At 40.5% G+C, this 23,656-nt stretch overlaps 1 protein-coding gene across 3 annotated transcripts in view; it reads right to left on the bottom strand.

Annotated features, from left to right (window-relative positions):
• The window catches only part of prkdc (protein kinase, DNA-activated, catalytic subunit), a 248,835-nt gene that overhangs the window by 134,445 nt on the left and 90,734 nt on the right, over positions 1-23,656 (bottom strand). For all 3 annotated transcript variants that reach the window (XM_043688290.2, XM_043688291.2, XM_087986422.1), the window contains 7 exons: positions 20,505-20,690; positions 18,654-18,758; positions 13,961-14,128; positions 12,549-12,676; positions 10,937-11,144; positions 6,092-6,270; positions 4,455-4,623 (listed from right to left, as the gene is read on the bottom strand). In XM_043688290.2, coding sequence (XP_043544225.2) covers positions 4,455-4,623; positions 6,092-6,270; positions 10,937-11,144; positions 12,549-12,676; positions 13,961-14,128; positions 18,654-18,758; positions 20,505-20,690 — 1,143 coding nt within the window. The remainder of the gene's footprint in view (positions 1-4,454; positions 4,624-6,091; positions 6,271-10,936; positions 11,145-12,548; positions 12,677-13,960; positions 14,129-18,653; positions 18,759-20,504; positions 20,691-23,656) is intronic.

The following is a 23,656-nucleotide window of genomic DNA, read 5'->3' as shown; positions in this document are numbered from 1 at the left end:
TAAATCAACTCCATCTATGGGTAAAATAATGGACAGTGCTCCCAAATTATAATAAAATATCAGTTACTAATACTAAAACTTGGTGGAAAAATCATGTCTTTCCTCAGCAAAAAGAATTTGAATGGCTGTTGCATCTTTAAGAAGATGATTATGTATCTCATTTGAGGAATTATGAGTTAGATTTTCTTTTGACAATAATTTCTTTTAACTTTCAGATATCTTGTTTACTTATCCTGCACCCACAGCAATGTCTACACTTGGTCTCACCACTGCAGTAACAGCCATAACTATGCCTGCAGTACTTTCAGCTGGGTCTCCTGTCTCCATGGCGAAAGTGAGGACTGCAGATGCTGGAGATTAGAGTTGAGAGTGTGGTGCTGGAAAAGGACAGCAGGTCAGGCAGCATCTGAGGAGCAGGAGGTTCGACGTTTTAGGCAAAAGCACTTCATCAGTAAGGACTTCATCAGCTCATCATTAAGCCATCTTGATGAAGGGCTTTTGCCCAAAATGTCAACTCTCCTGCTCCTCAAATGGTCCTGTCTCCATGCCATTGAGTTGACATATAGCACCAACCACATGTGCCTCAATACATCCTAGAGATTTACCTCATAACTTCCAGCAATCTGCACAAAGATATCCCACTTTGTTGCACAGCATGCTCAATCTTGAGATGTTTTAATCACCCTTCCAAAAGAAAAAATAAATTTCACCCTCAACTAAGTAAAGGATTTTCCCTTCTAATTCTGAAAAGAATTAGCTGAGGCAGCTTGTTCTTAGCTGGCTTCCCTCCAACTCAACCAGCTAAAACTAGAACTTCTGCAAGGCTATCACTATTCAAGCATAGCCCTTGCAGGGTCTACAGCAAAGCAACTAGCTATTATCAGTCACATGATTTCCAGGAAACTTTGTTAACTACATGGGTGGCACAGTGGGCTCAGTGGTTAGCACTGCTGCTTTACAGCATCAGGGACCTGGGTTCAATATCTGTGTGGAGTTTGCATGTTTTCTCTGTGTCTGCAGAGGTTTCCTCCAGCTGCTCCGGTTTCCTCCCACAGTCGAAAGATGTGCAGGTTGGGTGGATTGGCCATGTCAAGTTGCCCATGATGTCCAGGGATGTGTAGGTTGGGTGGATTGGCCATGCCAAGTTGCCCATGGTGTCCAGGTTGGGTGGATTGGCCATGCCAAATTGCCCATGATGTCCAGGGATGTGCAGGTTGGGTGAATTAGCCATAGGAAGTGCCATAGGGCTGTGAGGTAGGAGTCTGAGTGGGATGGTCTTTTTGGAGAGTCGGTGTGGACTTTTTTAGTTGAATGGTCTGTTTCCACACTGTACAAACCCTATGAACATTCAATGATCTCTTTTAAAGAATGTGTACACAACACTTGAGATAACCTCCTTTCTTACACATAGCTTAAGTCTCCCAAGCAATATTTCATATAAAGTAAAAACTGAAAGAAAAACAGGAATTGGTGGAAAAGCTCAGCAAGTCTGGCAGCATCTTTGCAGAAAATCAGAGATAATGTTTCGGATCAGGTGATTCTTTTTCAGAACTGACTGTTTTTGCTTCTGATTACATATGAATGTCATTGTGATGTTTAATCGAATGGGATGGATATCACTACGTTTAGCCAATTACTTTATAACAAAGCGTATCACGCAGACAATGAATAAATTGTTAAAAATCTAATAACAAAACTACTCTCTTTAATATGACTTAAAACATTGTATGGGTGTATATTAATGGGTAATACTCTGGATATGGGTATGCAAAGAATTTTTTCAAAGTCTACACAAGGCATGAACTCAGGAATATAATAAACAATGAGTACAGTAAGAGTACAACAGAAAGCTGCCACGTGGCCCATTCAAACTACTCCAGCATTCAATAATGTGATTAATCCGATTGCGGCTTTAAGTTAACTTTCCTTCAGCCCCATAATCATTGAGCCCTTTATAGATCAAAAATCTAGCTAGCTCAGCCTTGAACCCAGCACCCACATAGGTGGAAGTCAATTCAATAGGAACTTTTAAAAGAAAACTGGATACTGTAATTACTTAATGAAGACCAAAGTTCTGGGCGAGTAGGAGAGTGAGGCTAACTGAGATTCACTCAAAGAGATTGGCACCAGGAACTGTGGATGTTTGCTGTGGGGAATCAGTAACTCCAGTTTAAATTTAGGATTACAAGAAGAGTGAAGGGAGAGATTAGAGTTTCTTTTTGAAGAGGACTGTCAAAACACAGAATTCCTCATAATAGCAGAGGTGGAAAAAGTATTCATAACAGCTTTTGATAAAGCATTAAATAAATATTTATATATTTTCAATCAAGATCTGCATAAAAGGAACAGGTAAACTTGGACTCGTAAACTTGGACACAGAAAAATTGAACCAAATATCTTCTGACTCATGCAGGTTACAATTCTGAGATTCCATCAAGTATCTATCAATCATGTCACTGGAACTGCAAGCCATTCTATGGGAATTCACAGACAGAAATTCAAATTTCTGATTTGAACTACAGGAATTAGTAATGTTCTGCAAAATGGCACAAAATACAGCTGACATGAATGCAAGTATTGTAATCATTTCTTCAGAATGCTCACCCTTCTAGACTGTCATTGCACTATTAACTGCAATTGTTATTAATACTGACGGCACACAGAGAAATAGAACATGGAACATTACAGCGCAGTACAGGCCCTTCGGCCCTCAATGTTGCACCAATCTGTGAAATTAATCTGATGCCCATCTAACCGACATCATTCCATTATTGTCTATATGTATGTCCAATGCTGATTTAAATGTTGGCGAGTCTATTACTGTTGCAGGCAGGCCTTTCCACACCCCTACTACTCTCTGAGCAAAGAAACTATCCCGATATCTGTCCTAACTCTTTGACCACTCAATTTAAATCCATGTCTCCTTGTGTTAGTCTTCACCATCCAAGGAAAGAGGCTCTCACTGTCCAGCCTGTCTAACCCTCTGATTATCTTATACTACTCAATTAAGTCACCTCTCAACCTTCTTCTCTCCAACAAAAACAGCCTCTGTTCCCTCATACTTTCCTCGTAAGGCCTTCCTTCCATACAAGGCAACACCCCAGTAAATGTCCTCTGTACCCTTTCAAAAGCTTCCACATCCTTTCTATAATGTGGTGAACAGAACTGTACACAATACTCCAGGTGCAGCCTTACCAGTGTCTTGTACAGTTGAAGCATGACCTCGTGGCTCCGAAACTCAATCCCTCTACCAATAAACACCAACACACCACATGCCTTCTTAACAACCCTATCAACCTGGGTGGCAACTTTCAGGGATTTATGCACCTGGACACCGGAGATCTCTCTGCTCATCTACACTGCCAAGAATTTTACCATTAGCCCAGTGCTCTGCATTCCAGTTACTTTTTCCGAAGTGAACTACCTCACACTTTTCTGCATTAAACTCCGGTTGCCACTTCTCAGTCCAGCTCTGCATCTTATCCATGTCCCTCTGTAACCCACAACATCCTTCGGTACTATTCACAACTGTGTTATCCGCAAATTTACTAACCCATCCTTCTACGCCCACATCCAGATCATTTTAAAAAATGACAAACAACAGTGGCCCCAAAGCAGATCCTTGCAGCACACCACTGGTAACTGAGCTCCAGGATGAACATTTCCCATCAACCACCACCCTCTGTCTTCTTTCAGCTGGCCAATTTCTGATCCAAACTACTAAATCACCTTCAATCCCAAACTCCATATTTTGTGCAATAGCCTACCGTATGGAACCTTATCAAACATCTTACTGAAATCCACGAACACCACATCAACAGCTTTACCTTCATCCACCTGTTTTGTCACCTTCTCTAAGAACTCAATAAGGTTAGGTAGGCATGACCTACCCTTCACAAAACCGTGCTGACTATCCCTGATCAAATTATTCCTTTCCAGATGATTATAAATCCTATCTCTTATAACCTTTTCCAACACCTTACCCACAACCAAAGTAAGGCTCACTGGCCTATAATTACCAGGGTTGTCCTGACTCCCCTTCTTAAACAAGGGAACAACACTTGCTATCCTCCAGTCTTCTGGCACTACTCCTGTCAACAATGATGACATAAAGATCAAATCCAAAGGCTCTGCAATCTCCTCCCTGGCTTTCCAGAGAATCTGAGGATAAATCCCATCCGGCCCAGGGGTCTTATCTACTTTCAGATCTTTCAAAATTGCTAATACCTCCTTTTTGTCCACTGCAATCCCATCTAGCCTAGTAGCCTATATCTCCATCTTCTCACTAACATTGCCCATTTCCAATGTGAATATTAAAGTACTCATTAAGCCCTTCTCCTATGTCCTCACATTCCCCACATAACTTCCCACTACTGTCTTTGATTGGCCCTGACCTTACTCTAGTCATTCTTTTATTCCTGATTTTACCTTCAATTTTAAGAATTTTATCTTACCTTCTCTGGTTTTTCACTGAAAAGGAAGCCTTGATAAAATTTGGCCTCTGTGAAAATACAACAGAGGATTGCAATCATGCAATTATAAGCTGCACAATGGTACTGTCTCCTCTTTTCCAGAAGCTGAGTCTCACCAGCCATGTTTTCAGTAACTGTATCATAACAGGACCTTCACAGAATGGAAAAAAGTACATAAACATATTTTTATTTGCAAGAAAAGTGTACTTCTTTTTCATGAGGAATTAATGTGAGACGTTTCCTTAAGTAGAAAAAAAATTAAAAGAACTACAACGCTGGAAATCAGAAACATATGCAGAAAGTGCTGGAAAATCTCAGCAAGTCCGGCAGCCTCTGAGGAGAGAAATGAAAGTTAATATTTCAGGTCCAGTAACCCTTCTTCAGAACAGAACTTCCTTAAATAGGATGGCTTAACTTTAAAACTAAGTGGCGTGATAAGCTGATCAATTTAGTTGATATATCTAAAATGAACTCACGAGTGTATTATCACAATAAAATCGCTGTGATTCACAAGTACAACACCTTGTTTTAGAAAGTAAGTTCGAACAGTACAGAATAAACACACTGCAAAATATTTGGACAATATTTCTACAGCATTACTGAGCACTGAAAAGAAAATTTTGTTTTGCTTTTAGATTTTCCAGACTCTTGAACTCCTGCAATAATTCCGCCTGAAAACAAAGAGTTAATTATCTTGAGTTAATTTATCAGGGCAATTTGTGAAAGTGGAACTTAAATTTAATGACTAGAATTTAGAATTAAAAATCTAGTTTCTATAATATGATCATGAAAACTCTGTTGATTATTGTAAAACACTAGTGCATATGATGACACTTTTGGGAAGTAAGTATGCCATTTTTATCTAGTCTGGCCTACGAGTGACCCCAGATCTACAGAAATGTGGTGACTCCTATGAAATGCAAAGATTAGAACTGCCCTCTGAAATGGCTTTGCAAGTCATCAGGTCAAGGCCAAGTAGAAACGGGCAACAAATGCTGGCCTTGACAGTGGCAGCCACATGCCATGAAAAACATAGTTACAGAGTAATGAAGCCTACTATAATGTTTTCCTGCATTCTCAATTATCAACCGGTCTAACAATGTCCAGTTAACTCCCTTTAGAGAAGGGACAAATTTATGAAAAATATCCATCGTTAATCATCAGGGTGTCATCAAAGTATTAATTATGAACAAAGACACAAGTTGAGACTTTTGCACTAGACTAAGAAGGCTAAGTGGTGACCATTGGGACAATGATGATAGAGAATATTTTAATCAAAATCTACAGTTAAAGCATAGTTCTGCTTTAATAAAACTAGCTGGGAAAAAGACACAATTAAGTAAGGATAAGGAGAACAATGTGATCAAACTATAGTAGGCAACTCATGTAAGTATATGACAGTAGCACAGAATTGGACAAGTACTTTGGTGAAATATCCATCAACGCCATAAGAAGGTTTAAATGCAGATAATGAACAAATGAGGAAAAAGAATGTGTGCAAGCAAATATTAAAAGTAACTGCAATCACAGCAAATACCTTGAAAGTAAGCATATGCACAAAGGAACATTTTAAAAACTTTTGTAAACGTATTTTCCACTTCGAGATCACAAAGTCTTACTTCAGCAAAGTCTTTGAAAGTTTGTTGCCCTCTACGTTACCCGCAGAATGGAACGCCTGGATTATCTTTGACCCATCTGAAAAGACATCATTCTTCGGCAGACGTGTGTACATGACTTCAAACAGCTTATAACAGCCAATTTTTTTTGTCAACTGGTTGTCAAAAGATGACTCGTTTGTCTGCAATAAACAATCATTTTTGAAGCTATATCAAATATAATGTAATAATTTACAATTCTAATTTGGAAATTAGAGAATATTGGGAGCAGAACAGGAGTGGGGGCCAGTGGCCAAGTGTGGCATGGAGAAAATATTGGGAGCAGACACACAGACAGCAAAATGTAACTGTTACTTTATTAACCAATATCTAAAACTAGATAAACAACTGTTCATTAGTGATTAACTCAAAATATCAAGTAAATATAAACCTTTTCTAACTAAATATATAAAACAAAGTTAGTGAAGGATGGCAAGGCATGGACTACAGCACGTAGGTGTTCGTGGAGACCACCGAAATCCTGAGAAACCAAATTGGTGGCAAGTGCCACAAATTTGAGGAAATTCAGTTCCGAACTGCTGAGCTGGAATTCAAACTGCAGACATTGTCAGGGCATCAAGAAGAAAGGTGAGTTACCTGGACACTTTGACTTAGATGGCAGTTACACTCTTTAAACGAGCTAGTAGCTTACATGTGGTCAGTAGTACGGGACACAGGATGATGTGATGGAGGAGCTTTAGACTTTGACTAAGAAAGTCCTGGCATCCATATGAATGGCAACAAAGACTCCAGGAAAGGATGGGCAATTTCACCGTATCACCTTCATTCAAGAGGTCATTCAGGTGAGGCGAGTAAAGAAGAAATTTGATCGCAATTGCAGATCATACAGCTAACAGGAGGATAGATATTATCCTTTGCAAACCCCACAGTTGGAATCCTAAAGTCGGTATTGCATGCCTGGTGCTTGGGGTAAGGATATGTCTTTGCAGTTGGAAAGAGGTTGAAAGCATGATGCGAAGGATTTAATTGTTGTGGTATTCAGGAATGAGACTCTGCTGAGAGCATTTGAAGAGTCAAGGGTCAAAGTCATACACACAGATCCTGAAGATAATAGTTTTTATATTATTATCTGAGAGGTGTATAGATATACATATGGTCATACATATCAGGGAGCTACATACATGGCTTAGAGTAGTATTGGAGCTAAGGCTTCAATTCATGAAGCACTGACACCACTACTATTTGGGTGAGCTTCATTGTAACTTGGCCAATGCCAAATGACCTGGAGAATTGAAAACTTCACTGCAAATAGGGCTATAAATGTAAAAGTTTAGGTCGTGGTAGTGGTGGGAATGGCACAGTTGAATTGAGGGGAAACTTATAAATCTAAAAAGAAAATTCAAGATGACAGAACAGTGCAGTAATTGGAGCAAAGTTAACATGGGCTCACAACGCCAGGGACCCAGGTTCGATTCCAGTCTCAGGCAACTGCCTGTGTAGAGTTTGCATGTTCTCCCTGTGATTGCGTGGATTTCCTCCAGGTGCTCAATTTTCTTCCCACAGTCCAAAGATGGCCATGTTACATTGCCCATAATGTTCAGGGATGTGTAGGTTTTGTGCAGTAGTCAGGGGTAAATGTAGGGGAATGGGTTTGGAAGGGTTACTCCTTGAAGGGTCAGTGTGTACGTGTTAGGCCTACCGGTCTGTTTCCACACTGTAGGGATTCTATGATTGCGTAACAGGAAGAGACGGAGAGGTATAAGGTCAAATCAATGATCAATGTTAAACAGTTCAAATTAAAAGTGCCTTTATTTGAATTTGCAAACACAAATGTAGGTCTAACAAGTGACGTCCACATCTGATTTTTTAAAAAGTATAATGACATACGAATTAGTGGTACAGAGATAAAGAGGGATGATCTCATTGCTATGACAATAACTTTATAAAATGATACGCAAGACTGGCAACTAACTATGCCTGGATATTTGTCAAAATAGAAATGGATAGATATAAAGATTAATGATCATATATGAATAGCAGTGAGCCAGTCTGTTCACTTGGACGACCAATATGAAAAATATGGGTGGACATAAGAAATAAGGAGCAGACAACATTGGAAGAAAGGTTTTTCTGCTGGCAGAAATGCAAAGAGTCAGAGGGCATAGGCATGAGGTGATTGGCAAAAATAATATGAGAAAAACATCTGGTTAACACAGAAAGTGGCTCCAATCTGGAAAGCCCTGAAAGGGTGGTAAAGGTAGTCTCAATCCTGGCTGTTTAAAGATAATTGGATAAACGTCTGATAAGGTAAAAACGACTTGCAAGACAACAGGCAAAAAGGGACAGGAATAAACTGAATTGCTCTTACGGAAAGTCAGCAATTGTTCAATGGGCTGAATAGCTTCATTCGGTACTGCACCAATTCTATGATCCTAGGCAGGACATGAGGGAGTTACACAAAAGACTGCTGCACAAATGAAGGGTTCATGGGGTTGAAGCAATATGTTAGCCTGAATAGAGAATTGGTTAAAGGACAGAAAACTGTAGAAATAAACAGATCATTTTCAGGTTGGCAAACTGTTACTATTGAGATGCCGCAAAAATCAATGCTTGGGCCTCAGTTGTCTCTTGATTCAAGGACAATGCCTATTCTATTGCGAATTTCTCCCATGGATCTTCATGTGCACGAACAAGCAAATTCTTAACTCACAGATCTTTGAACACTTGAAGCTTTGAACACAAGGTAGTGAGATCCAAAATGCAGGATTTGCGTCTTTTCTTTCCCTCTATGCCATCACGCTGCCATCATTACAATTTAGTGCATGATACAGATTGATGGACAAGATGTGGTATTCTGAACAACTAGAGCAAATTTCTCTCATTAATGCAGTATTTGTTTCAAGGACAGTTTCAAAGTGTCTTTGAAACATTTTTTTTGTTCTCTCCATGACATTTACAAGTTGAGAGATGACAGAGTTTAGGGTCTGATGCCTGAGATGGTTTTGGCTATACTGATATAATGTCAGTCCACTGAAATTTATTTTGTAAAAGGTAATACATTCACAGTGATCTGCAATACAGAAAAAGGCCTTTCAGCCTGTTGTGTTACACTTGTTTAAAACAAACACCTAACTATTCTAATCCCAATTTCCAGCACTTTGCCCATACCTTGAATACCTTGTCATTGCAAGTGCACATCCAAATACTTCTTAAATGTTGAGGGTTTCTGCCTCTAACACCCTTACAGGCAGTGAGCTCCACCCTCTGAATGAAAAAAAAATCCTAATATCCCTCTGCCCTTCTGCCCCCACCTTAAATCCATGCGAAAAAGTTGTTTTCTTTAAATTTAACATGATCGTTATTGTTTTTAACCATACGTTCTCTCCTTAGAATTTTATTCTCTCATTGAAATGTTTCTAAACTGCATCATCCTTCAATGTTTGTCATGAATCTCAATTGACCAACCCCTGAAACTAATTTGCCAATCTAATTTAACGAGCTCTGCTTTCATATCCACATGCTTATTTTTACTTAAGTTTAACATACTAGTGTCGGACCCACTCTTCTCTCTCTCAAACTGACATTATATTGTGATTGCAGCTACCTAAGGGCATTTGCACTTGGAGATCATTAATTAACCATATCTTGTTGTACAGCCACCAGATCTAGAATCACCTTTTCTCTGGTCAGTGGAAAGTCAATTAGTTAAGTTGGCTAGATCGCTGATTTGTTATGCAGAGTGGCGCCATGAGTTAATTTCCTGCACCTGCTACCGTTACCATAAAGGACTCTCCTTCACAACCCCCCACCCCCCGCCTGAGATGCAGTGACCCTCAGGTTAAAGAACCATTTGCCATCTCTCCCTAATGGGAGAGCAGTTCAAAAACCAAAGATGACTGTCTCAAAAGTAAGGGATCAGCCCTTTAGCATTCAAATGGGGAAACATTTCTTCATTCAAGAGTCTGAGAATCTTTGAGACTGCAGAAGCTAAGTAGTTGAGTGCATCCAAGGTTAAGATAGACAGTGTTGGTCTCTGAGGAAACCTGGTATTTTGAGGACCAGGATGAAGTGTGAATTGAATGGGAAAGTATGTGAGGGGGATATATGACCTTGTTGTGGTTCTGTTCGCCAAGCTGGGAATTTGTGTTGCAGACGTTTCGTCCCCTGTCTAGATGACATCCTCAGTGCTTGGGAGCCTCCTGTGAAGCGCTTCTGTGATCTATCCTCCGGCATTTGTAGTGGTTGGAATCTGTCGCTTCCGGTTGTCAGTTCCAAAACGACACGACCAGCTATCCTTAGTAGCCACACACGCAGATGACAAGCAACATGAATTTGAGACAACACTACTATTATAGGACAAGCCAAACAGAACAGCCAGGGAATTCCTAGAGGCATGGCACTCATCCACAGATTCAATCAATCAATAAGCACATCGATCTGGACCCAATATACCGACCACTGCAATGGACAGCTGGAACTGACAACCGGAAGCGACAGATTCAAACCACTACAAAAAATGCCGGAGGATAGATCACAGAAGCGCTTCACAGAAGGTTCTCAAGCACTGAGGATGTCACCTAGACAGGGGACGAAACGTCTGCAACACAAATTCCCAGCTCGGCGAACAGAACCACAACAATGAGCACCCGAGCTACAGCTCTTCTCACAAACTGAATATATGACCTTCTCCAGCTTCCATTTCTAACCTTTGCTACAGTAATTATAAAATAAATAAATGACTACACTAACAGCTGAAATGATCACAGTTCACGGAAAATTCAAAATATTTTTAACAAGTACACATTACAATTAAAAGGTGTCATACAAATGTAAACTATTACTGTTTACCTTTGTGAATCTGGAATGCAGAATTTCCATGGCATCCTTTACAATTTTGCAAAAAAACTCTCTTAAGGCATCTGGACTGCAGTGCCCAATAAGTGTCAGAAGAGAACGGTCCATGGCAAACTGTCTTGTAGCATTAGGAAGCATTTCTTCATTTCTGAACATTTCATATGCAGCTTCCAGTAGAGCCACTTGCTTTTCACAGGTACCCCTAATGCAGTTAAATACAAGATTTTAGTTTGGGGTACTAACTGTAAGAACACAGTTTTTTTATTATATCATACAAGAATAAAATAAACACAACCAAATTATTCATACCATAATGCAATCTTAATATGACAGAAAGTGCGACAACCAGTTGGAATAATACTCTGAATACTCCTCCCTAGCGAGTTCATAATCTCTCTCTGCCATCAATGCGGCACTAAATGGAGGTTAAGTAAAAGATGATAGGAAATTAATTAAAACAATCTTGGATCGTGAAATGCTGCAACAAGGTTGTTGCTTTGGTGGATAGGTACAAAACAAGCACTGGCAGATACCTGGAAGGAGCAAACCACTAACTTCTTGTCCAAGGTACAATCTTGGGTGTGAAGAAATGTTGATTATATGTGGGAGCTCTGAGACTATGGAGTAATCTAAATTCATACCTATACTCTCTTATGATTGTTGGTAACTGAGTTGGGTCACTAAAAAGAAGTATGGGACAGACCCAAGGTATCATCAGGAACCTCCCCCCAATCTCTATCACACCGCTACTGCCCAGTAACCTTGTACCCCCCAGTCTCACTCAGCCCCCCAAACCTGATGTTATTTTACCTTGCAAACTTGGTTTTCATCCATCAGATAAAGACCTGCCAACCTATATGCAAGTAAAAACACAAGTGTGCTATCACCCGCATTTCATGAATGCAAACTCGCTGAAGCAATTCGCTGATTGATGAATTGGGGACAGTGTTTCTAAAGGACGAATTTTTAAAGTTGTATTGGTTATAATGCAATTTCAGCCGCATTGGTTTAACTGGTACTCCTAATACATGATTTTCTTGTGACACAGGATTGCACGGGAATGCAACTAACACATTACAACGGAACTGACCGTAACCCATAGATCACATTTGTTATCCAGTTTCTAAATCTTCATATTTACTGGACAACCACTTATGAGCTAGCTATTCATATCAGCCAGTTCAAATCAGCACAAATGTAATCAAGAACTCATTGCCCATCTACATTTTGAACAACAGATGAAATACAACAAAAGAACAACTAGACTGGGAAATAACAGACCATGCGGTAATTCTGTGGTTAAAACTAATCCATCCAAAGAACATGCATTCAATAAAATAAATCTGCTAATAAAAACCTTCCTTGTTACACTAAATATCAAAGCCATGAACAAATATTGATATTTACAATCACAAGCAAATCTTCAGGCATGTCCAGGGATAACAAATTTACTAACATTAGTGCTATCACAATAAATTGTTAGCATATCTGTATCAGATCAATTGTGTTATTAATATGAAGTTGCAATGGGGCTGAAAACATAAATATGTACATCTTTAGAAACCAATTTCCTTCAGTTTACCACACTGTATACAAGATGTGATACCTTTTTGCGATATTTTGGAAACAAATCTGAAATGCTTCTTCCATGACATGCCTGTTGTCACGGCACAGAACTTCAGTCAGAATTTGTAACAACAGTGGACTCTGAGATAGCTCCAAAGCATCAAGTAACTGAAAAACACAATGAATCACACCAACTCAAAGAAAGAATCAGAGTACTTAAGAACGTTAAGAATCATAAGATATAACTCTCAACATGAAGAACACAAGATGGTTAATAACACTAGTGAGTGAGAATACAAGACCATTCACCAAGAATTAGCATTCAGCTCATGTTCAGCAGTTCCTAAATTAATAACAAAAGCCCAAAATGTCAAATTCGCTCTATTCAAATTTTCTAAACAAATTAAATTACAAAGCTGAAACACGGTACCCTGTACAAATGACATTGTTGGAAACTGTACAATGTACTCCCTCAGCCACATGTTGGTATTAATACTAGCTGCTTGCAGCAAATCAAATAAAGGTAATTTATGGAGTACTTTTAAAAGAGAAAAAGTCCTAGGGACACTCCAGATCCATAAATAAAGTAAGACATTAGGTCAAAGGAAGTGAGATCATCAAGGGCGAGAATCATAAAGGATGGGATAGCGGACAATGCAGTACTGGGCTAATTCAGTCCAGAGAGCACAAAGAAATGAGCAGGAGTTGGGTTAGGGTGGGCAGAGGTAGTGATAGAGATCAGCAGTGCTGTGAAGATGAAATAAGGCTGTCATTGGGATTAAGAGAATACAAGATCACAGGTTCAACTCAGTGGCAAACCAGGCAACAAGTTGCAAATAGTCTGGTTCAATTTGAGGTAGGGGTCTGGGAGAGTTATCCAATCAGCAACAAGGAGGAGTTTGTGCTGGTTCTGCTTTTCCCATTGTTTACAAAGGACAGTTCATTGCTGGACAAGCAGCTCGACTTCACTGGACTCGTTTCTGACTTAACTTCCAAATTATTAATATCTTTCACTTCTTGGGAATTATTTTTGCTCTTATGAGAACTTCACTAATTTAATTACTAAATGATCCTTGGTAATAAAATTCTGATCTCATAAGAGATTTAGGAATGCTATGTGCAGGTGCAGCTATTCTCTAAATGCATTCTATTGCAACAGCAGATATGTTACCAATGTACATGTGGAAGGAAGAGGGAAGGAGAGAAAAGTACCAATATTTTTGGGCATTAACTTCACACAATGTGAAATAAATTCAATTTATTATGTATGCATGCTGAAAATGCTTATACCATACTTCAGTGAAATTATATCTGAAACTGAATTGCCCCTTCACCAATAAATGAATCCAAGATGAAGACTTTGAAAAAATGCATGCATTCAGAAATACTGGACAAAAAATGCCTAGTCAGATTTTTCCATCCTCAAGTGCAATGTCAACAAATAGCACTTACTTTCTTGACGCAGTCAACATAGTTGTTGTATCTCAACGTACCCTTAGGAAATTCATCTGATTTCATAGGAAAATGGGAAGCTATGAAATGGTTGAGAGCATTTTTAAGCGTGACAAGATTTTCTTCTGGAAGTTGTGTAAAAAATGGCAATATGATCACTGCCTTGGTCTAAGAAAAGTAAAAACAAGTTTCAAAATCCTTCTACTTGAATTCCATTCATTCAAAAGATGAAACATTTCAAATCTAGCAAGGGCTTTTGAACACGATTCATTCAGGAACACAGGGGCAGGAGGAGGTTATTCAGCCCCTCAGGCCTGCTCTGACATTATAATTCATGGCTGATCTACACAACATATGCCATGTCCCTTGATGCTATTAGTAATTAGAAATCTCTCAGTTTCTGCATTGAACTCAATGACTGAGCTTCCACAGAGAATTCCAAAGATTCATCATTGTCTGAGTGATGTTCCTCATCTCAGTCCTAAATTGTTGGCCTCTTATTCTGAGATGAGGAATAAAAAAGTAGCAGAAAAGCTGAACACATATTTTGGTTCTGCCTTCACAAAACAGGACTCAAATCATTTCCCTGAAATGTTACTGAACAAAGAGGTGTGTGTGTGTGTGTGTGTGTGTGTGTGTGTGTGTGAGAGAGAGAGAGAGAGAGAGAGAGAGAGAGAGAGAGAGAGGGAGAGAGAACGTGAGTGTGAGTGACAGAGGGAGAGAGAGAGAGAGGGAGAATGTGAGTGACAGAGGGAGAGAGGGAGAGAGGGAGAGAGGGGAGGGAGGAAGGATCTGAAGAAAATCAGTATAATGTTTTTAAAAAAGTGCTCGAAGATTACTGGACCTGTTTTCTCAACACAAATGCTGCCAGGCATGCTGAGTTTCTGTTTGTGAAAATAAGTGGGTCTTTTCCCCAGGTGGCAGGCAGTGATTAGTCTAATGATTCACAACATATGATTTAGATAGGTGAATGCTATATTTCCTTATTTGCCGACAAAACAAAACTGTGTAGGATTGTGAGTTGAGAGAAGGATACAAGGAGGCTTCAGGGTCTGGATCTGGACTAATTGACTGTGAGGGTAAACACATGGCAGATTTAGTACAAATGGATAAGTATGAAGTTAACACATTTTGGTGGAAAAAACAGTATTATTTAAACAGTGATATATTAGAAATATGGAAGTACAAAGGGATCTCGATATCCCTGTACACCAGTTAATGAAAGTCAACAGGTAGGTGTTCAAAGTTTGTGAGAAGATTTGTAGCTCGGGTGCTCGTTGTTGTGGTTCTGTTCGCCGAGCTGGGAATTTGTGTTGCAGACGTTTCGTCCCCTGTCTAGGTGACATCCCCAGTGCTTGGGAGCCTCCTGTGAAGAACTTCTGTGATATTTCCACTATAAATGCCGGAGGAAACATCACAGAAACGCTTCACAGGAGGCTCCCAAGCACTGAGGATGTCACCTAGACAGGGGACGAAACGTCTGCAACACAAATTCCCAGCTCGGCAAACAGAGCCACATTAACAGGTAGGTGTAGCAAGCAAGTAGGAAGGTAAACGGTATATTTGGCTTCATTGCAAGATTCAAAATCAGATGCCATACTGCAGTTATACAGAGGCTTTGTGAGACCACAGCTGTTGTATTGTGTGAAATTTTGTTTAGCCTACCTCAGACAGTTATAGGACAGTGCAGTAAAGGTTCACTAAGCTGACACCAGGGAATGACTCAATTGTTATATGAGGAGAGATTAGCTTGACTGAGCTTGTATTCACTAGAGTTTAGATGAATGAGAGGAGCCCAAGTTTAAACATATAATGCTTACAGGGCTAACCAGACAAGAAACAGGGAAGATGCTTTCCCTGGAGAGGGAATCTAGAACCGGGGACATTATCTCAGAATACTGGGTAGGCAATTTAGGACTGGCATTAGGAAACATGGTCACTGATTATATTAAAAAAAAAGATAATTTCTTAGATATTGATGACATGAAGGATATGGAGAAAAAGTGGGAATATGGCTTTGAGACAGAGGATCCACTGTGATTATATTTAATGGTAGAGCAGGCTTAAAGGGCGAAATGGCAGACTCATGCTCCTAGTTTCCTTATTTCTATGAAAGTTATCTATGAATCTGCTTCCAGCACTCTTGACTGTAACAACTCATTGCGAAACTTTTCGTCATCCTTAGTTATCCTCTGGCTCTTTTTCCAGTTACCTTTCATCAATACATTGACACCCCCACCCCCACCAAGAAAACAGCTTCTCCATGATTAATCAGTTAAAATCTTTCCCTATTTTTCTTGCCTATCTTTCATTTAATTCCAAAAAAAAACAAATCTCTTCTGCAGGTAGGTTTAGCTCTCAAAATTACTCAATTTAGGAGGGGTTACCACACTGCCCCAAGCTGATTTGCACTTATAGTTTCTGAATTTCATTTATAATACTGATTGGTATTGGTGTAATGTTAATTATCTGGTTTATTATTTTCCTCATTACATTTCCCCCACTATTCATTTTCAAATTTCCTAATACAGGTACACAATCTGACATGAAGGATATGGAGAAAAAGTGGGAATATGGGCGGCACGGTGGCACAGTGGTTAGCACTGCTGCCTCACAGCGCCTGAGACCCGGGTTCAATTCCCGCCTCAGGCGACTGACTGTGTGGAGTTTGCATGTTCTCCCCGTGTCTGCGTGGGTTTCCTCCGGGTACTCCGGTTTCCTCCCACAGTCCAAAGATGTGCAGGGCCAGGTGAATTGGCCATACTAAATTGCCCGTAGTGTTAGGTAAGGGGTCAATGTAGGGGTATGGGTGGGTTGCGCTTCGGCGGGTCGGTGTGGACTTGTTGGGCCAAAGGGCCTGTTTCCACACTGTAATCTAATCTAATCTAATCCTTTATTGGAAATTCCAAAATCAGAAAAGCTCCAAAATCTTTTTCGAGGAGTGTGGAGCGTCATTTTTGCGTGCAAATAGGTGACCCAACTCCACACCCACTCAAACAGCGTCACTGAGATGTGATGTGGCAGCGTGGCCCAGCACTGGCAGGCATCAATTGTACTATTCACGCATGCGTCTGCTGTTAGGTAATTGCTTTTTATTTCACCGTGAAAATGTCATTTATTCCGAAATCTGAAAAATTCCGAATTCCGGAAAACAACCGGCCCCTAGGATTTTGGATAAAGGATTGAGTACCTGTACAACAACCTATCACAATCAGTTTCTGATAAAAGTGACGTGCAGTCAATGTTTTTAGTATTTTTGCAAGATACCAAATCTTAAATGAAAAAGTAATTTATACAGCAAAGCAAAAGGATGCTGATAGCTTGGCAAGTGGACACTGACTGGTAGAGGCAAAGCCTTAGAGGTGCACCAAGGAATGCAATTAACTGTTCTGGTACTCTTGCAATTCTGCCATAAGGGATACATGATGAAAAGCTTCAACTGCATGTCTCTTATTTCAGAAATACTCTCATAATTGTTTTAAAGTCTATTTTAACACATCTGCTGCCAAAGGAGGTTAACAAACAGAGAACTTCCATCGCTCCTTGGGATAACAGAATCAAGGAGAAACAAAATTAGAGCAGAAACTGAGAGTTAGTGTTGTGTGCACCTCCTATTCAAGTGGTGACAAGTTGTACAGCTCAACAGAAACCAATGAACAGGAATATGCACCTAAGCATCTTGTTTTTGGATTAGTGGTGCTGGAAGAGTACAGCAGTTCAGGGAGGAGGGAACCCTCTGTGACTACCTGGTCTGGTCCACGCCCCCCTACAATCCACGCTCCCGTCCTGGCACCTTCCCCTGCCACTGCAGGAATTGCAAAACCTGCGCCCACACCTCCTCCCTCACCTCCATCCAAGACACTAAAGGAGCCTTCCACATCCATCAAAGTTTTACCTGCACATCCACTAATATCATTTATTGCATCCGTTGCTCCCGACGCGGTCTCCTCTACATTGGGGAGACTGGACGCCTCCTAGCAGAGCACTTTAGGGAACATCTCCGGGACACCCGCACCAATCAACCACACCGCTCTGTGGCCCAACATTTCAACTCCCCCTCCCACTCTGCCGAGGACATGGAGGTCCTGGGCCTCCTTCACCACCGCTCCCTCACCACCAGACGCCTGGAGGAAGAACGTCTCATCTTCCGCCTCGGAACACTTCAACCCCAGGGCATCAATGTGGACTTCAACAGTTTCCTCATTTCCCCTTCCCCACCTCACCCTAGTTCCAAACTTCCAACTCAGCACTGTCCCCATGACTTGTCCTACCTGCCTATATTCTTTTCCACCAATCCACTCCAACCTCCTCCCTGACCTATCACCTTCATCCCCTCCCCCACTCACCTATTGTACTCCATGCTACTTTCTCCCCACCCCCACCCCACCCTCCTCTAGCTTATCTCTCCACGCTTCAGGCTCACTGCCTTTATTCCTGATGAAGGGCTTTTGCCCAAACATCGATTTTGCTGCTCCTCAGATGCTGCCTGAACTGCTGTGCTCTTCCAGCACCACTAATCCAAAATCTGGTTTCCAGCATCTGCAGTCATTGTTTTTACCTAAGCATCTTGGTTAGTGACGCAGAAATCTGGAAAAAATAGATGGGAATTTCACACACTCAAATTTGCTAATTTAAAACAACTAGAGCCTACAACATACTTAGCTTTTCCCAAAAGATACTCTTAAAGAGATACCTTCAAGTTTAAAGCCAATGTTGAGTCCGTCAATATTGTGGTATAAGTTTGAAATACCATTGAAAATGCATCATGACTATTGCCAAAAGAGACTGAGGAATCAATCTGAAAAAGAAAACACATCCATTCAAAGTAACAAAACTCTACACAAAGATAAATCGAACAAATAATCCAAAAGGAAGATTCTTTTCCCAAGAAATGTTTCAATAACAGGCTGAATCAGGAATGGAGGTGAGAAATGTTACAGCCACAGTCTTTGTGACATTGAGGTTCTAGGTTGCATGTTCAGTCTCAAAGAAGGTACTGAGGTCAGGTTGGTTCAGTCTGTCTCTGGCCTGCGAGGAGAAATCTAACTGGTAGCACACAATGTTTATGGCAGACTGGATCGTGGACAAGCAAACAGTGTCTTTGGGAGAAACTTAATTGGCTTGAGAAGCATCATTAATAGGTCATTCCAGTACATTGGGAGAAAGTAACATTCCCGATGAAGAGCTTATGCTCAAAGCGTGGACTCTCCTGACCCATGGGTGCTGCCTGAACGGCTGTGCTTTTCCAGTGCCGTACATTTTCATTCCAGTACACTGCCTGCCAAGAGAATAACTCCCTCTGTACAGAATTGGTACCCAAAAATAAATTCCACAACCTACAGAATAAATATAAATACAGAAAGACATAACATTGAAGACAAACATTTAAAACACCTTATTAAATTGGCCTTATCTACATGTAATTTCTAACCATAAAACCTTACTTGAAGTGCCAAGTTTACACCATATGAAATTTGAAATCGATATACTTACATTCATAGATTCAGTTCAAACGTAAAACTATTATTTTGAAGTCCTATTCAAATCTGAGCGTCAGCCGCCTACCTGTCCTTCCTGCTAATCCCTTCACCAAGTTCTCTCTGACCTTCAAATTCAGCCACAAACAAAGACGACACAGTCACATTGGCCAAACTTCAAATTTCATCAAACTACTTTGAGTTCATACTTTGGCTCCTTTTTCTCTCAAATCTCTTCTATATAATATCCTAACAGAGCAATCCTGAGCCTTTTTTTAACCAAAGTGCTGTCTCACCTTCTTAGTAGTTTAGTGCATTTTTAAAGTGCATGATTCCTTGTAATGCAGCTTAATTTTTTACAAATTATTTCTACAAATTTTACAAATCCATAGGACATAAATATTACTTTTCCCTAATGCATCCTGCCCCCTCCATTTCTCAATTCATTGTGTCTGTTTCTCGTTTCCTTTCCTTCCACAAATATTTTCTGTCTCTCCCTCTCCATATTTCTCCAATCTTATGCTTATCCTCTTTCGTATCTCTCCTCACCTAATTACAGTTGACATGAAGTGTACTTCATCTTTATTCTCTCTGTTTAATGTAAGATGATCTATTAACAAGTAGATTAACAATTAGAAAGTGATGAATCAAACATTGTAATTATGTGACTACTAGACAGATTTCATGTTTACAGATTAATCACCAAAGTGTCAAAGCAAATATTGATGAGCCAATGTTGTAAGAATTGACTGCATTTTCTTGAACAATTCTTCAGAAAAGTATGGATTAATTATTCAATTTAGTCTGGTTATTTATTTGACCATTCTAAATACAATCTTGCTCAACATGATTACAGCTGTTTTTGAACAAATAAACCCGATATTGTATCTTCTCTTAATTTTACTTCTAATAACAGGAAACATTATCATTACACACAACACTGTCTCCAAAACAACAATATGTTTCTGAAGGTATAGGTGCACTTTTCCATGGGATTCAAATTTCATATCCTGATTGCACTGATTCACATTTATCAGACATACAGACAGATGGTAAACATAATATACCTGCAGTACTTTGGAAAGCAGTGTTAAGACAGCCATCTTACTCTCAGGGCTAGATTTCACTGACCACCAGGAATCAAGTTTTGCCCAGTTTGAAAGTACAGCACTGACCAGGTAAATACCCTGCTTCTTTCGGACAGTATGGTCTCTGAAACTGTGGTCAAGCATTCCATTCAGAACAGCGCTCACCTAAAAAAAAGTAGAAAGAAGAGCATTCTAATTGTGTATGGACAGAGCGTGGAATAGCTAAAAATCTTATGGCATCCTCAATCAATAAATTCAAACAATACAATTTGTTTTGCTATTGCTGACACACAGTATAGGTGCATACACAAATAAATCATCATAAAATAAATCCATATGTCTCAATCTCCTGTCTGGTTTCACACTGATCAAAGCTTTACATTGCAACATTAGGCCTCATCACAGATCCTGTGAAATGACTGATGAAGTTAGTTTTTCTAGGTTATTTTTAAAAGACTTTATGCAAAAGAAACTAGAGTATAATCTACATAATTTGGACCTGTGGAAACAGGAGCTAATGTAGCTTGGTAAAAAAGATCACTATTAATCAGAGCCAACCCACCTTATGATACAACAGTGATTACATTTCAAAATACTTGCCAATTCTATGCTTTACGTGCTTATGGTATGTGGGCGTCTCTGGCTAGACCAGTATCAATTGTTTATGCCTAACTGTCTTCAGGGGTGAGCTGCCTTCTTGAACCACAGCAGTCCATTCGGTGTACCTATACGCATGAGTCCATCAGGGAGAGAATTCCAGGATTGTGATCATGTGACACTGAAGGAACAGTGATATATTTCCAAGTCAGGATAGTGAGTGGCTTGGATGGGAACTTGCAGTTGGTGGTGTTCCCATGTATCTGCAGCACTTGTCCTTCTAGATGGTCATAATTATGGGTTTGGAAGTTGCCTACTAAGGAGCCTTGATGAATTTCTGCAGCGCATCTTGTAGATAGTACGCACAACTGCGAGTGAGCATTGTTAGTGGAGGGCGTGAATGTTTGCAGGTGTCGTGCCAATCAAGCAGACTCCATTGTCCTAGATGGTGTCAAGCTTCTTTAGTGTTGTTGGAAATGCATTCATTCAGCAAGTTGGGAGTATTCCATCACCCTTCCGATTTAGTCATCTAGATGATGGCCAAGCTTTGAGGTTTTAAGAGGTGAAAGTTAGTCACTGAAAGATTACTAGCTTCCAGTTTCCTCTTGTCAATGGAGAAGTTATAAAGCTAGCCCAGGTCAGTCCTGGTAAATGGTAACCCCCAGGATGTTGATATTGGGGGTTCAGTGATAGAATCCCTACAGTGTGGAAGCAGGCCCTTTGGCCCACCAAGTCCACACCGACCCTCTGAAGAGTATCCCAACCACACTCATTCTCCTATTACTCTGCATTTATTTCTGACTAATGCACCTAACCTACACATCGCTGAACACAATGAGCAATTTAGCATGGCCAATTCATGTAACCTGCACATCTTTGGGTTGTGGGAGGGAACCAGAGCATCTGGAGGAAACCCATGCAGACACAGGGAGAATGCGCAAACTCCACACAGACAGTTGCCCGAGGTTGGAATCAAACCCCAGTGTCCCTGGCGCTGTGAGGCTGTAGTGGTAACCGTTGTTGAAACTTTATTGCTGGAACAGCACAGCAGGTCAGGCAGCATCCAGGGAACAGGAGATTCGACGTTTCGGGCACAGGCCCTTCTTCAGGAATCAGTGAGCCACCGTGCCACCCGGATGTCAATGTTACGATGACATTGAATGTCAATTGGCAATGATTAGATTGTCTCTTGGTGGAGATGGTCATTACCTAGCATTTACACAGTGACAACTTGCTAACAAGTGACAACCTACCACTTGTCAGCCCAATCCTAGGTATCGTTCAGGTCTTACTCCATTTGGAAATGGACTGTATCAGTACCTGAGAAGTAGTGAATAATGCTGAACACTGTGCAGTCACCAGCAAACTTCGTCACTTCTGACTTTTGATGGAGGGCAATGTCCTTCATGAAACGGTTGAAGATGGTTGTTCAAGGACGCTACCCTGACGATCTCCTGCAGAGATGTCCTGGAGCTGGGGTGACTGATCTCCAACAACCACAACCGTTTTCCTTTGTGCCAGATATCCAACCAGCTGCAAGTTTTCCTCTGATTCCCACTGATTCCAATTTTGCTAGAGCTCAGCCACACTCAGTCAAGAGCAGCCTTTATGTCACAGGTAGTCACTCTAACTTCATGTCTGAAATTCAGCTCCTTTGTTCATGTTTGTACCAATTACGTTCAGGAATTCAATGTCCCTGGCAGAACCCAAATGCACTCAGCGGGTTATTGCCGAATAGATACTGCTTAATAGAACTGTTGATGACGCCTTCCATCACTTTACTTAGTCGGGTTGGATTTGTCGGGTTGGATTTGTCCTGCTTTTTGTCCAGGTATACTTGGACAAATTTTCCAATAAATTTCAGGTAAGTGCCAGTGTTATGCTTGGACTGAAACAGCTTGGTTAGGTGGCAGCAAGTTGTGGAGAACAAGTCTTCAGTACTACGGCCGGAATGTTGTAAGGGCCCAAGGTGTTTGCAGATTCTACTATCTCCAACCATACCTTGATATTACATAGAGCAAAGTGAATTGGTTGAAAACTGGTATTTGTGAGGCCTGTGGAGGGAGCCAAAATGTATCATTCATCTAGTACTTCAAGCTGAAAATTAGGTGTAAATGATTCAGCATTGTCTTTTGCACTAACGTGCTGGATTCCCATATTGATATTAATTGTCCACTATCATTCACAACTGGTTATGGTAGGACTACAAAGCTTAGGTCTGAACCACAGATTGTGAAATCACTGAGCTCTATCACTTGCTGAGTCTGCTGTTTGGCATGCAAGTAGCCCTGTTTTGAGGCTGCACCAGGTTGACACCTCATTTTCAGGTTTGTCAGGTGCTACTCATAACATGCCCTCTTGATCTCTGCATTTCAATCTTCTGGTAGAGGGAGAGTGCGGGATATGCCAGGCCATGAGATTGCAGATTATACTGGGAGTACAATGTGGCTGTTGCTGATGGCCCACAATGTCTTATGAATGCCCAGGCATGAGATTCTATACCTGTACTGTTTACAATGTAATTATGAGTGGGC

Source organism: Chiloscyllium plagiosum, unplaced genomic scaffold (genome assembly GCF_037043375.1).
Source record: "Chiloscyllium plagiosum isolate Xiang-an unplaced genomic scaffold, Cpla_swu_hap1 HiC_scaffold_4, whole genome shotgun sequence".
NCBI lineage: Eukaryota > Metazoa > Chordata > Chondrichthyes > Orectolobiformes > Hemiscylliidae > Chiloscyllium > Chiloscyllium plagiosum.
The sequence above is the reverse complement of the archived record's forward strand: the minus strand, read 5'-3'. Positions and strand labels throughout refer to the sequence as shown.